General features: G+C 37.5%; 1 protein-coding gene across 1 annotated transcript in view; it reads right to left on the bottom strand.

Moving 5' to 3' along the window:
* Positions 1-15204, bottom strand: part of PHTF2 (putative homeodomain transcription factor 2) — a 63259-nt gene that overhangs the window by 28990 nt on the left and 19065 nt on the right. The window contains exons 3-5 of the mRNA XM_053943782.1: positions 7943-7999; positions 4445-4514; positions 1621-1779 (exon numbers count right to left, since the gene is read on the bottom strand). Coding sequence (XP_053799757.1) covers positions 1621-1779; positions 4445-4514; positions 7943-7999 — 286 coding nt within the window. The remainder of the gene's footprint in view (positions 1-1620; positions 1780-4444; positions 4515-7942; positions 8000-15204) is intronic.

The raw sequence follows: 15204 nt of genomic DNA, 5'->3' as shown, positions 1-15204 counted from the left end.
GTCATGATGACAGAATATCCAAACTATAGTATCCAGATTCAGGGCAGGAATATGGCCACTGGAATTGGAGGTGCTTTGTTTTTAAGCTTCCATCATGGATTTTCTACACTTTGGTGCTGCCTTACCAATCCTGTACAAAACTGAGAAAAATAAAAGCAAAACTTCTGTAGAAGTGCTTGGGGGGCTTGTTTTGAATAGTTCCCAATAAGTAAATATGTCCATTTAACTTCACTTACACGTTTTAAATCTTTTAATTTCTTTCAAAAACTATAAAAAAATCTGCAGCTAATTCTGCACAGTTTTAATATCAAGTATTTCAAATAGTTGGATTATAGTGCAATATGGAATACTATTCATTATTTCCTGCTATTTCTTAACTCACAATCACAGAAATACTTTGTCACATTACAGACCACATGGATTAGGGAAATGATGCATTCCATCCACAGCTTAGTAAACCAGAGACCCTAAGAAATCTGAGAGGAAAAAGGCTAGTTATAAGAAAGCTCTGTAATTAATGTCCTAAAAACTTGCTTGCACTCAAAATCTGCATTGTCTCACTATTTTTCTACTTGTAGGATCTTACAAACGTGCCACAAATTAAGTGTGAGTATATGTTTAAAAAAAATAAATGTACAAATAGGAACATAAAATTACTGCAATGGTGTTTCTCAGAATAAGACACCCATGAAACATGGTAACAAACCAACTACAACTTACGTATTTTACTACCTATATTACTATAAACAAGATTAAAAATATTAACACGATGGAACCTCTTACCATAGCACAGACAAATTAGGAATGTATCTCAGAAATGGGAGTAAGAAAAACTTTAGATAGAAGGCCACATGAGTATTTGTCAGTACTGCGGGTCTTGGGACACTGGCATGGTGAGATTTCATACCTGCTAATAACATCACCACACAAGAGGTACTGCCTTTTTTTTAAACTCCATATATTGTTCTAATTAAAACTTCCAAATGATACAATGATTCACGGCTGAGATGACAGATGGTGAATTTGAAAAAGTAATATTGCATGTTAATTGGATTTCAGTGGAAAATTCATTAGTCATTTAGCTTCTCAGGGTACTTATATTGCTCCCAACTTTCATTAACCTTCTGTTCCATATCTGTTGTACAAACTTCTGAAACACTTATTCTTTTGGTGACTTTCATACTGATAGATACTGACTCACTCCATTACATTCTTCCCTTTCTAATTTTCCTCACATATAATTAAGAGACTCGAAGTCAGATTGCTAGAACTCAATACCGAGTATCTCAAAAGCTGTGAACTGACTGCTGTTTGTTAACAGTTGTCCTGAAGTGAATTAGGTAGTCCTGAAAACCTGAATTGTATTCAGATGTGACAAACTAATGTGTGCCAAATGCTGAAGGAAACCTGTGAGGAGAGTGTTACATTTTTCATTATGCATCCTTTATATATGTAAAAGAAATGTTAAACAAAAGATGCTTGGGACTGTGTTATTCCAATATTTTCTGAAAATACTGGAATAGACCTTAACAACATGAAGTGAACCAAGCAGCACACTGCAGCTTCCATATGGTTAAAATAAGGTGCTCAGTTGAAGCTGATGCTGTAATCCAACTCTACCTTGGAGAAGGTAAAGAACAAGCAGCCAGAAAAAAATGACCCTTGATGTCACTTGGAGCCACCACCTGTAGAAGAACGGAAAGAAAACAACTCTCACGATTCCCTTGCGGGTCAAAGATGTCCAAGGACTTTCAGGTTTTGCTTTAGCAAAAGCAGATCCTTTAAAAAAAGAAAAAAAATTAATTTATTTCATCATTATGTCTAATAAAAATCTCAGTAATTCAATAGCAGAGTAGTTAAGACAGTGAAATGGTGGAAGTGCAAGATTTGTTCAAATAATTGTATTTAATAAGTACTCCTTTAAATAACTATCTCCTCAATCCAAAAATGGCATAAATTGTTGATGCCCTCTTGACTGCCACTATCAGGAACTTCTACAAATACCTGTATTTCAGAATGTTTGAATAACAAAACATTGCCATGTCAAATTTATTCTAAAATGCATTATTAAAAATTGTTCTGTTTCATACAGGTATCAGAAACTTTATACGAAGCAGTAAGTCTCATGAAAACTCTACATGCCTGTGCAGGCACAGCAGAGTCCTTTCCCAACACAGAAAAGGGATCTAGAATACCAACATCTGTAAATTGCACCAGCCATGTCATTGAGGAAAACGAAATGAGGTTGGGAAGCACTGAAGTGAATCTGTCCAGCTGAGGATGAACCCCAGGAGCAGGGAAGCCACCCAAAGAACAATTTATCTTTGCGTCTCCTTATATACCATTTTTTCTCTCTCTCATTCAAATGTCCTTTCTCTCCCATATCTCTGCATGTATTTTTCTTCCCAGCCAGAAAACTATGTAAAATTTACTTAATGGAGATGCGACTTAAATTATGCGAAGTTATTGACTGAAAGGGTAACTACTGCATGCGGCTACATCATCCCCATCTCATTTACAAGCAGCACTGGCACTAGTGAGCTCTGAGCTGAAAAGTAAAACACTACCAGCTCTGAAACTACTTTAATGCCAACTTAAACATCCATGCACAATAAATAAGGCTATTTAAAGGCTATTCATATACATCACTGCACTGAAAAGGTCTAACATTGTTTCTTAGTTTCTTGTAAGTTCAAATGTTATTTGATTTTGTTTCTTTCTCTCACATTCCCATTTAAAAAAAAATAAACCGTTAGGCGATGTGAGAACAGCGATCTGCACAACCACAGAGCAGATCAAAGAGAAAATGGGAGGAAGGAGGCCAAATAATACTTTGCAGGGTCCTTCCAGGGTTCTCCTCACAGACCCATCACTGGAACCATCAGCTCAGCTCAGGCCCATCTCCATGAGGCCAGAGCAGGAGAGAGGCAGAAAAGCAGGTGGAATCCAAACCATGGAATGTACACCATGACCAGGGCCCGCCCAGGGCTGTGCCAGAAGAGCCACGCACCCCACAGTCCAGGTGTGAACCCCCCCCATGCACTGCTGGGAGCAGCTCTCCAAGTCACCTTCCAGAGGAAAAGGAACAGCTCCTGAGGGGTGGGACTCGCTGCAGGATGCAGGGAGAAGGAGCTCAGATAACACAGCACTTACAGGGCATTTCATGAAGAATCCAGGGGCCAGAGAAAGAAAGGGTTTGGGCAATTTAGGGGGGAACAAATGCTGTCAAATTGAAGGGTAAGGGGATAAAAAGGACTGGTCACACAAACAGCTGCTGCCCAGAGCGCTGTTTGTCTGGCCATGCCACAGGGCTGCTCAGCACAGCCTGGACTCACTTCTCCCAAAACTGCCCGGACTCTCCTGGGCCAGGGGCCGTCTGCTCTGTGTCCAGGGACACAGACACGGGGCTGAGTGCCAGCACAGGCTGTCAATGCCTCAGCTGGGGGGAACTGTGTGGCCGTGGTGCGGGCAGCCCCAGCGAGTGTGGCGCAGCCAGCGAGCCCTGGCAAGGCGGAGCTCCCATCAGGGAGGCCCCCGGGACAAAGGGGGCGAGGCCCCCGGGACAAAGGGGGCGAGGCCCCCGGGACAAAGGGGGCGAGGCCCCCGGGACAAAGGGGGCGAGGCCCCCGGGACAAAGGGGGCGAGGCCCCCGGGACAAAGGGGGCGAGGCCCCCGGGACAAAGGGGGCGAGGCCCCCGGGACAAAGGGGGCGAGGCCCCCGGGACAAAGGGGGCGAGGCCCCCGGGACAAAGGGGGCGAGGCCCCCGGGACAAAGGGGGCGAGGCCCCCGGGACAAAGGGGCGAGGCCCCCGGGACAAAGGGGGCTCTGGAGGCCAAGGCTGGGTGTGGGGGTGCCCGACGTGCACTACCTGGTTCCCCGCAATGGATGCAGGAGATTGTGCTGGCTGCTGGGCTCATGGATAGAAACACTGAATGATGTTTTCCCTAGCCTTCACGAGGCATAAGGGAAATTTCATACAGATAAGAATAAATTAAGACTAAATAAAGACTTTTCTGAAAGTCTCATATCATCTGACCTTCTGTTGCCATTTTGTTTTTAAAACAGGCAAGAAACAATCAAGGCCTATACATTTCTACCCTCCAGAAACTTCAACATAACATTCCCTCCAGACATCAGAAGACTTAAAAGAAGTCTAAATGCATGGCAGTAGGAGACTTTTAAACAAGACAATGCACAAGTTTTTCTTTTTTTCAAAATCCAAATCTATACAAGAAAATTTAAATTCTTAACCTTTCAATTTAATCTTAATATCGTTATTTAAAAATATTTTCTATTCATCTTTAGGGAAGAGTTATGTAGGGTTGGCTGTGTTTTGTTTCATTTGGGGTTATTTTAAACCTACTAATCCACTTTTATTGTAAGACAGAGGATGGCAGTTATTTTAATATTGAGAAATTCAGCTTTTTCTAGCTCAGAACCTACCTCTTACAAGATCAACATCTATGAGGTCTGGTTTCACATGTCCTGTTTTCTTTGGTTTGTTTCTCAAACCCTACAATAGATAAATGCTATCAAAATACTTTCATGCAGATGACAGACATTACAAAAGTCAAAAATATCTATGTGGTCAGTAATTGTATTTAACCTATACTGCTACTGAAAATTCAGGCAAACATGTCAAATTCATAGATTTAAAGTACTATAAATTAAGCATTCCAAATAACAATGCACAATGGATGCCTTTTACACACTTTACAATCCATATAAAACCCAACCAATTACTGACCCACCAGGCTATTTTTCAAACAGGCACTGAGCACTCATGGGTTTGCATTATGCAGACAATGTATGCACACACTTGCAAGAATTAGTAAAACATGTCTATTAGCTTTTCAGAATTTTTGCAACAAATTACATTCTTGAATCTCTTTCCTCCTTAGATGTCTAACTCAACTTCACAAAACACTTACACTGCAACTCCTTAATTCCAAACCCAGATAGCAAATCACACTGCAATGCAGGAGCCACTGATCAGCAAGGTCTTAGAAATCCAAATTCTAGGAAAGTATTGAATTTTTCCTCAGTACTGAATATAGATTAGCCAATTAAAAGGAAGGGGAAAATCCCACACAATAGGAATGCTGCAGGAAAAAAAGCAAGCTTATGTTTTCTTTTAGAAGCAGCATCTTCCATCACAGGAGAACCAAACTCGCTGACAAAGCTTTCAAGTTTGTTTTTAATACTAAAATGTGATGCTGTACTCTCAAGTCTCAGAGACAGCTGTGAGTTTATTCTGCTCCCCTTAGCTTAGATGCTTGGTCATAATAGACAGTAAAGAAATCACAGCATACAATTCATACACAATATTCTTAAATATTTAGAATACAGTGAAATTATGAAAGTCATTTAACTGTTCTCATTCAAAAAGCATTTAAATTGGTGAAGTGAACATTTCTCCCATTGCCATGGCACATCCATGTGTATAAACACTACTAAAATGTAAACATTAAGTATAAATGAAAGCATATAAATGAAATTATTGTCAATGAGAGACAGATCAGTGAAATCTGGTAGTGCTAATCTTTGTAAGAATATCAAGCAAAATGTTCAGTTGAATGCAGCTCAAAATATTTCTCACATCTAAATTCAACTGGATTTCTGTTCCATGCAGAAATAAAGATAAGATAAAAAAATCAAACTGAAACAAGCTAGATATGTAGTTATTACCTAATGTGTCTATTAGAAAAATTAGTTTACTTGAAACAAAAAAAAATTAATACACAATTGAAACATGAATAGGACAAAAAGTTCTCTGAGGATGTCTCTCTCTGGATGAGCGACAACCAGCTGTATTTTAAATGCACGCACTACAAAGACCTTATAATGCAAGATTTTTAGAGAACTGCAGTCCTAAAACTGCAGTAATTTTATGTGGAATGAGAAAAGCAGCCCATAATTAGAATTGGAAATTACCCTAGTCCTAGAATCAGCTACAGATTCTTGTGAATCTTGCATAAGTGAGCCACTCCATTTCATAAAGAAAACTGAAGCTTAAAAAGAAAATGCTGAATGATACAGTAATTTTCAAATGTATTTGTGCTTATGGACCACAAGATCTCTCTTGAAAGTCTAAATAAAGATGTGCCTCTTGGAAGAAATAATCTCCTAGAAACACATGCTCAATCTTAGGAAGAATTTACCACTGTGGCTCAAATTATATTTCATGTTAAAGAAAGAACTGTGAAAAAAACTAAGTCAAGGGTACAAGTTGATGTGACCTTCGGAAGAAAAGAAATGGTGACTCATTCTTTAAAAATTTAATTGGTCAAACAGTACTTTCAGCGTCCATGGACTTCACTGAGTTGGCTCTTAAACTGCTTGCCACACACAGTAGAAGCATTCCACTTATTCAGATGCAATTTCTACACTTTCTTAATGCATCACAAATCTCTAACATTCGTGGAAAACAGCAGTTTCAGACTAGAGTTGTTTTTTAAAAAATTTTCAGTGTTTTATAATGCTCAGACCCATCCAGTGAGTTCATATAATTTCTATTCAGCACCAAACACTTTTCAGGTAAGCATTAGCAAAAGAAGGTTTAAATAAGAATACTTTAAAATAATTGTTATCACTGTAAAACACTTTTACACAAATTTTAAAATTAATCTTAATAGATCCTATTACAGTTATAACTAAATTATAAATTCGTAGTAAGAGAAAGATATTTTCTACTAAAATATATTAATTTTTCAGATTTTTAGTGAAGTTAGTTTATAAATCATTACATAATTGTTTCTAAATTTATAATGTCAAAGCACTGTAGGAGCTTTGAGATTAAAGCACTAATGTGCAATACCTGAACTTAGTCACATGCTTTGGTGTTACCCAAATTGCACTTTATTCAGTCAACCCAAACTCAGACACCAGCTGTAATTTGTTAGCTATTGGACTCCTGAGCCAAACAAGATGCTGTTTGCAGTCAGCACAGGGCAGTATTTGCAGTAACTATTTGAATAACATGCTATTATGCAGCAGTTAATTAATGAACTCCTCTCATAGCTGTGACAGGGTTTCATGGCCATGGGAAGGACCCTACAGGCAAGCCCAGGCTCAGCTGTGCTGCTGAAATACCATGGGGTCCAACTTAATGTACAAAATTTCTTTCTGTTCAAAAACTATGTAGCTCAGGTCAATAACAGCTCCCACAGAAGGCAAGCAAGCCCCCACATACAGTTTTGTTCAAGTACTGAGGAGTGAAAAAACCCATCCCTGAGAAAACTGAAGCAATGTACATTTTACTGATGTCAAATAATAGCAACACCTTGAAACTCATGCAGAAATAGCAAAATACCTCCATGCAGCGTTGGAGGAAAAAAAAAAAGGTTAATTGCAAGAAAATGTTAACTAAATTAACATCATGGGTATTTCATATACAACCCATAGAACTAGTACCTATAGGATTGATTCCTTTATCTCCAAAGCAATTTAGCAATGTGGCAGACACTGATGGTACTGTTAGTTAAACCAAAATGCACAGAACACTGTTAAACTGCTTGTTCAGAGAAACAAAGCCTGAGGTACTTACCAGTCTAATAAACTGTACAAAACAATGACAGCATCATAAAGGAGGGAAAGTAAACTGCAGGTATAAGGTAACTAACTGAAAGCAAAGAGAGCTCAGATAACTGACATTAGAATTCATCACAAAGAAAAGTGAAAGATAGAGGTATTAACACAAGTAAGCCCTGTCTTATGATAAGTGAAAAGAAAAAAAAGTACTGAGATACAGAAAGATGCATCACACTAAATGGTGCAGAGTTATTAATTATGTAAAATAAATAGAGCATAGTATGCTGGTTACATTTGGTTACACTCCAAAAGTCTAGTTTTACTTTACCAGTATTAAATACCACCACATACAATGTAGATTACTTCAGCGTACACAACCATCAAAAAAAAAATTAAATGTTGCATTATTACCTTTATTTCTCTTTGCTCTACTGATTTTTCCCATATTTGTTGATCATATGCTCCAATCTAAAAAGAAAAAAAAAATCTACCTTAGGATTTAAAAGATATTGATCAAATCAACCTTCAACAAGAGAAGCATGAAGCCAGCAAGTTATTTCCTTGGGAGTTTACAAAGAAATTTTTATCTTGGCTGGACAGGATCAAGCTAATCTGTAATTGAACTGTGACAGAGGGGAGAGCTGAGCCTCACACAGCCCCAGCCTCATCCCAGGACTTGTTCAAGCCAGAGCACTGGGAAGACCACGCTCCCTCCCACCACAGGTCAGGATTGCAGCCTCTGTATGACAGAGAGCAGAACTATGGCAGCTACACTGATATGGTCTTTCAGATAACTTCAAAATAAATATACACATCTAGTTGAACCCATACCCTAAGTTTATTTTTTTTAAACCATCTCTAATTCCTATTCCACTCCACCCACTTTTAAAGCCAGATGGTTCTAGCTTTATCTCTTAACAGTGCACAGCAACCAGATAAATGGTCAGACTGGTAATCAAGCAGCTTATAGCCCAGGGGAACCCAAAGAATATCAAGAAACAGCACTTTTCCCCATTGACTGTCAGACACGTACAGGAAGGGCAACCTGAAACTTCAGTATTTAAGATGGTGACAAGAACAAGTCAATATACAAGACAACATATCCAAGTCTTGTAAGAAGTTATCAGAGATCATCCTATTGCTTTGAACTCTACACAAACAGTATTTCTAGGTAATAATCAGTAATAATCTCTTTCACTATGGCAATTTTAAAGCCTTGCCATCCCAGCTGTTCTACCTAGACACCTAAATCTTGTGTGTCTGGGGATTGATTCAGATCACAAACTCTGAGCAGTTAAGTATAAGATCACTTTTAGGTCAAAAGAGAGAGACAGATGCAATTCCTGAGACTCAAAGATCCTTTTCCAGCCTGCAGAGGTGACAAGCAGCTCAGTCAGACACCCGACAGAGAGGAGAGAGGAGCAACTCCCATCATCTCTGCAAACCTGCATAAATTCAATCTTACTGCAAGTGTCACTCCTCCTTCCAGTTCACAACTACAGCAGACATAAGAGACCCAAGCACAAGTGCACACACCTTGTACCAGAAAACATTGTTCTCATTTTTCTTTTAGTATTTCAGCCTTCAGCATTAATTTAGGTGTTATAAAAAAAAGAAAAAGAAAAAGCCATTCTTAATTAAAAAGGATGATTTAACCAAGGATCCAACATAAATGCAAAAAAATACTCAGGGAAACCAACACACAAAAACACCTACATAAACAAGAAAATCTAAAGGCATCTTCTGTGTCTCTAAACCTGAGCAATTAGTGGGAAAAACAAAACATTAAAAAAATCTAATTTAGAGTAGTAAATTCCAAAGCAAATCTAAGATTGAAAGTGAGAACAGCAAACTGAATTACTCTTTCCCAAATTGAAATAATATTTCCCATTCATAAGTGCTAAACAATTTCTATAGTTCGCTACTTTAAAACTTTGCAAAAGAAGCAATCTACTGGCTTTTTAATAATAATGAATACTTTACACCTCACATTTGGAAAAAAAAAAAGAAACTGTGGAAAATAACAAGGGAATTAGGCAGAGTAATGGTCAGAATTAAGCACTTACTACAATTAAAGCAATTAAACCAAAGGAAGTTTAACAGCTAACCCCACCTGGATAACAGCCAGCAAATAAAAAGTCAATATATTGAATAACCACTCCACCCAGGCATTTCTAGCTAATTGTTCTAACTTTTCCTCTAAATTCATTTCAAATGAAATTTCAGGCCTTTTTGTTTTTCATTAAATTTGCTGAGAAGAGCCCCAAGTGAAATTTTTGTTCTGTATAACATTGTGTCATGTCCTCCCCTCCCCACTTCCAAAAAAAATTCTTTCTACAAGGACAGAAGGGGGAATGCAAGTCTGTGTCCCTCTCTGTTATTCAACAAGCAAACGTGGAAGGAAGCCTTTGTGCCAATAAAGCTGCAAAGCAAACTCCATTCATAATTCCATTCATAGCTGAAACTAGTATAGAGTTGAAAGTCATTAAAAGAGTGCTCTTCTTTTAGACAAATAACAGACCATTTGTTAAAGGAATTCCAGGAAACAGAAGATATCTGGCACAAGGAAGTCAACTGATTTAAAATCTTAATTATATTTTCCTACAAATATTTCTTTTCCCTCTTTAGGCAGCAGCTTCCATCTCCACAAAAAAAGACAAGAAGCAGGGATTTTGCTATTCACATTTCCCTTTTAACACTGCTCTATAAAGCAGTTCTTCCATCAGGAGGTAAAATAAGAGAGCCAGAACTATTTTAAAGGACAGAGTCCTTTACAACTGTTTTACTGGCAAAGTGGATCTGTCCAACTACCTCTGATCAACTTTAGTTATTGACATCTGAGCACAGGACTACTGAGCAAGGCATGCTGGTACAAACTGAAAGGAGTGGAAGAGAGAATTACAGACAGCAAGTACCATTACAGTCTCTCACATAGTTTTTGTTAGGGGTTTCTTTTTTAATCTACTTCGTATCACCTCTTTGTGCCTTAACAAAGTTTAAGCAGGTGTGTGTGCTACTCAGCACATCAAATTCCAACCTGATACTCAGCCTCCCTTCTCACCATCTGCATAAGCATCCCTCTACACTTCGCTTCCAAATGTATCAGATGAAAATACATGAAAACAAAGGCAACATTATAAAGTAGAATACTGGATACTGGCACACTTAATTTTCCACAGTAAACAAAAATAGGAAGAACTAGTGTTACTTAAACAAGGCAAGTAAAAAACACAGGCATTTTTTTTTTTTTTCTCTCCTTTATGTCAGGAAAGCAGATTTAGACTTTGTGAAATGTATCTCGCAGAATTCATTGAAAGGTATGTTTTCATTTACAACAAGCTAAATTATAACATATAATGATTGCCAGAGATGCTAGACACGTGTATGAATTAAAATCAACATAATTTGTGAATGAATCGAAGAAGGTAAGTTAATACTAGCAAACCTTCCTAGTTTTAAATTATTGAGTGTACCAGCAAATTCCAGCTTCAAAGAGTTTGGATTTACAAGTATTTGCATTTGAATTCTGTTTTATGTTAAATCTAATGTAAATCTAAAACAAATATAGGCTCTTGGCTGTTCATGTATTTCCTTACAACTGTAAATACCTGCAGGACATGGAAAAGAAGCCTAAGACCTAGTCTAGCACCAAAAAAATTAAGCTCTAAAGGCAAGTAAAAGGAAGGAATAACCTTCCAGAGATTAGATCAGGTTGGAACCTGAATAATTTAAATATACACAAAACCTGATCAAAGCAAGGTCTCCCTCAATATACAGCTGTCCCAGGGCTCCTCCCAGGCTAGGCATTCAGGCTCCCTGGGCTGGGGGTTGGAGCTATTCTGCCAACAGGAATGCCCTGACCAACTCCAGTACCCATTTACTACCCACCCACTGTGCCTGGAGTCCTATCCCTCACAGCTGAAAATTCTGCACCATCCTTGGGAGAAAATTTAAAGTACAAAACACAGGAGTCAAAAAAAGGTCCCATTTTTAAGTACACAACTGCAAGTAATGCTTCTAAAATCTCTTCAAGACTTAGCACAAGACTCTGTGTAACAGCTCGTCACTGATACTTTCAATCCATCAGTCTACCCTACAACTGGCAATAAACTTCTCTTAAAGCAAACTATAAAACACAATACTCCAATTTCAAATTGATTTCACACAGAAATTTATTCTAATTTAATTTATTAAATACCTAATCCAAACTCGTATTCTATAGCATTTTTTTATTTGTTATGATTTGGCACAAAATAAATTAACAAAAAGTTAGATAACAAGCCTATTGTCTCATTTTGAAATGTAACTTTCATCACCAAGCATCAACACAACCTTGTTATAAGAAACTTGTTAGTAACATGTTACAGATACTAAAAATTGTGGTATAACCTACCTGTAGCTGAAGTAGATAAAGCAGCAGATGTCATTTTATACACAGTTTAAATCATGCCTCCCAGGTCTCCTCAATGCCAAGATTTTATCCAGTCTATCCAACTCAGCTACCTCTAAAATTCTGAGAATCCTACACCTCAATAAATGCCAAGTAAAGAGGATAAAAGGGATTCTATTCATTTATGCATTTGCAGAATCAGCAACCATTCTTCAAGCAACTATAAAAATTTTCAGAATATAAAGAATTAAATGCAACTGAAAACTGCAGCCACTCTTTCACAACAGAGAAGCAGGTTTTTAACATCCTAAATTAACAGGTATAATAAACTTTCAAATAGGTTTTCTTGAAAAAAAATTCTCACAAGTAATCATTTGAAAAAAAAATCTACCTTGTATATGACTTGGTATGGGAAATTACAATTACATATTTGGCAAACTCAATAAAGCTAGCTCTTTACTGAAAGATTAAATAAATTTGAGTTCCTTTTTAAGTGTGGACTCATAACATTTTCTGTTATGAGAACATTTTCACGTTTAAGAGATATGTGCATCTCTTGCAATTATCTAAAATAGCTGCACTTATTCTTTCCCAGTCAAATACATCAGGAAGAATTTGATCAAATTTCTTCCTACATGTGAAATTTGGCACCTGTACAGTTTGGATGTATAAGAGCAATAGCAATTAGCTTAAGTAAATAGTTAAGCTATTGAAAACACAGCAATATTTAGTTCAAAGCACAGTGGAAAAGGCTTTAGCATTGCTCAATGTTTCTTCCCAGTGCCTTTCTCATAACAAGCCACGTGTGCATCAAGATTGAATTTGAGCTTTGTGAATGACACTGATATTCACTTTAAGCTAATGTAGTGATGCTATCAACCTGTAGCACAATACTCGCAAGGGCCTTCTGATTCTAATGGAATTGATCAATATTTCAGGAGGCATTTATAATTTATGACCATGCAGACTAGCAAAGATTATAATCCTAAGAATACATAGTATTTCCTCTTGGATCTTAAAACTTTAATGTTTATCAATAATGAAACTCGTGTGCTAAACTTTGCTCTTTAAAACCTCTAAACACTTTTACAAGCCACATCACAACAGTATTACAAATCCAAAACATTTAAGATCTGGAATTCGGTAAATAAATAACAAAGTTGCTTCCTTGGACTGTCTGACACCTTATTAAAACATTTAGTGCTAAAATATTAGCTAATATGCTTTATTAACTTCTACAGCCCAACATAATTAAAATAACAGTATGATTTCCTGTATCAATTTAAGTATTAAAATATCCATGTATAAGTAATTTCTATATGGGCAATATTATAAATTTTTACCATGTGTCTCATCTTCTCAAAAGTTAGAACAGAATTATTACAAGTTATTTTAAACTCCAGTTTATTTCTTACATGAACTGATCCCTGTTGCAGAAAAGGCAATGCTCTAGTAGCTCAGCAGTATCATTATCTGTTGGAGTAGATTCCTAGTCCTGGGATGGGTTTTTTTCTGGATATTTTTCATTTTCAAGAGTAGTAGTTTTTTTTCAATTTTTTTAATGGTGGATATGTGGACTGGACAAGCTAAACTAAGAGAAACTTAGCTGAGAAACCATAGATAGACATCACTATAGGACAGTTGTACACTGTTAACAGCAAAGAGTTTAGTAAGTTTTAGTCAAATGGAGGAGGACAGTGAAGGGATTAAGGTTATGTATCCTAAGGTAAAGAGCTTTGAATTTATAACTGCTGAAATGTTACTTCTGATTTTAAGATATCCCAATACCTCTCTCTTCTTACCGTTTGGTGCCAGAGGGAGAGCTGAAACCAGCTATTTAGAGTAAAATTAAGCAAGCAGTTCAAAACTTTAGTTTTTAACTTTAAGAGTTATTTATTATTAACTATTTGAATTGCCAACTAATGACCCACTTAAATTCTGCCAATAACTGCAACAGCACTGTATTTACAGCCATTTCACTGAACAATAATTTTACTCAGGCTTACTTTAGAGATTCCATCCCTTTCAGAGTCCAATAATAGCTAATTAAACATTTATCAACTACATATTCATGTTTTTTCCTGAATTATTCTTTACAGATTAATTCTTCTTAAGATCTGCCAGACATACTTATTTATTGTCCTGAGTAATGGTTTACAATTTTTAAGATATCTACGAAAACCACAAAACATCTCTTTTCATCACACAATTAAACATAAAAACTATATACAGAAGAAGAGCTAGAAACCAGGTTTGCAGGTTAAACTAAATGAGAGCACAGGAATAACCAAAGCTAGACACAGCACCCTAGGTGCTGTGTGAGGTGAGCTGGCCAAGAGCAATCCCTTTCCTGGGTCCATGGCTTCACTACTGCTAAGAACACCCAGCTACTCTCCAAGCATTAAGGATTTAACTCTGAAACTTTTTTTTTTTTTTAATGATACTGTAGTTGCACAAAACAAAACAGCCTCAAGATGTAACTGGGAAAAGAAAACCACTCTGACAGGCTCATTATTCAGTGTAATTCCCTGAAGACCTCTGAAAATCCAGCAACTTCACTGGTGTTGCAACTAGGATTTTAGAGTAGCATTGCCCTGATGTTCCTGATCATTTCCATTTCCCATAGCACGCTTTCCTTGCTGCCCCTTGTCTGGGTGGCTAAAATATCAATCGGATCACGCAGGAAGAGAGAAGAAAATATTAGGCTATAATTTCACAAGGTCTAATTAAACAATTTAAGAATCAGAAAACCCTTCTCAAGACAGAGGGATTTCATCTCATCGTTCCCCTGCCATTAGATAGGTTCATCTCCTTGTAGACTCACAGTCTTAGTTTTAGCTGGATGAGTTTCCTGACCAAATTCACTAAATAAATGTATGAAAGTCTGTGGGAAGGCAATGGGAAGGCATGGGAGCCTACAGGCAGGCAAAATGCAAGCCGGCTTCGTTCTGCAGCAGCCCCTGCTGGAGTTATCTCTTGCACCAGATTCAGAAACCAGAGTTTTGCCTCACCAAACAAGGCACAGAAGGTAAATCCCCACTAGGTCAGGTGACTACTTGAGTACCAAACGTGGAAGGAAACTCTATCTGAACATACATTTTCTTCCTCCATGCTCTGACAAATGCCAGCTCCAACACTTGTCAAGTTTCAGCACTTGAAGTCAGATGTTTCTAAATCAATGCAGTTTCGGCATCCAAAGTTTTAGGTAAAATAGCCATACAGCCTGTCCATTTGGCAAAACCTGCCTCTGGTGCCAAGGTGAATAATGCATCATGTGCATTCA

This window comes from Vidua chalybeata, chromosome 5, assembly GCF_026979565.1.
Source record: "Vidua chalybeata isolate OUT-0048 chromosome 5, bVidCha1 merged haplotype, whole genome shotgun sequence".
Lineage (NCBI taxonomy): Eukaryota > Metazoa > Chordata > Aves > Passeriformes > Viduidae > Vidua > Vidua chalybeata.
This window is presented reverse-complemented; position numbering and strand designations above follow the sequence as displayed.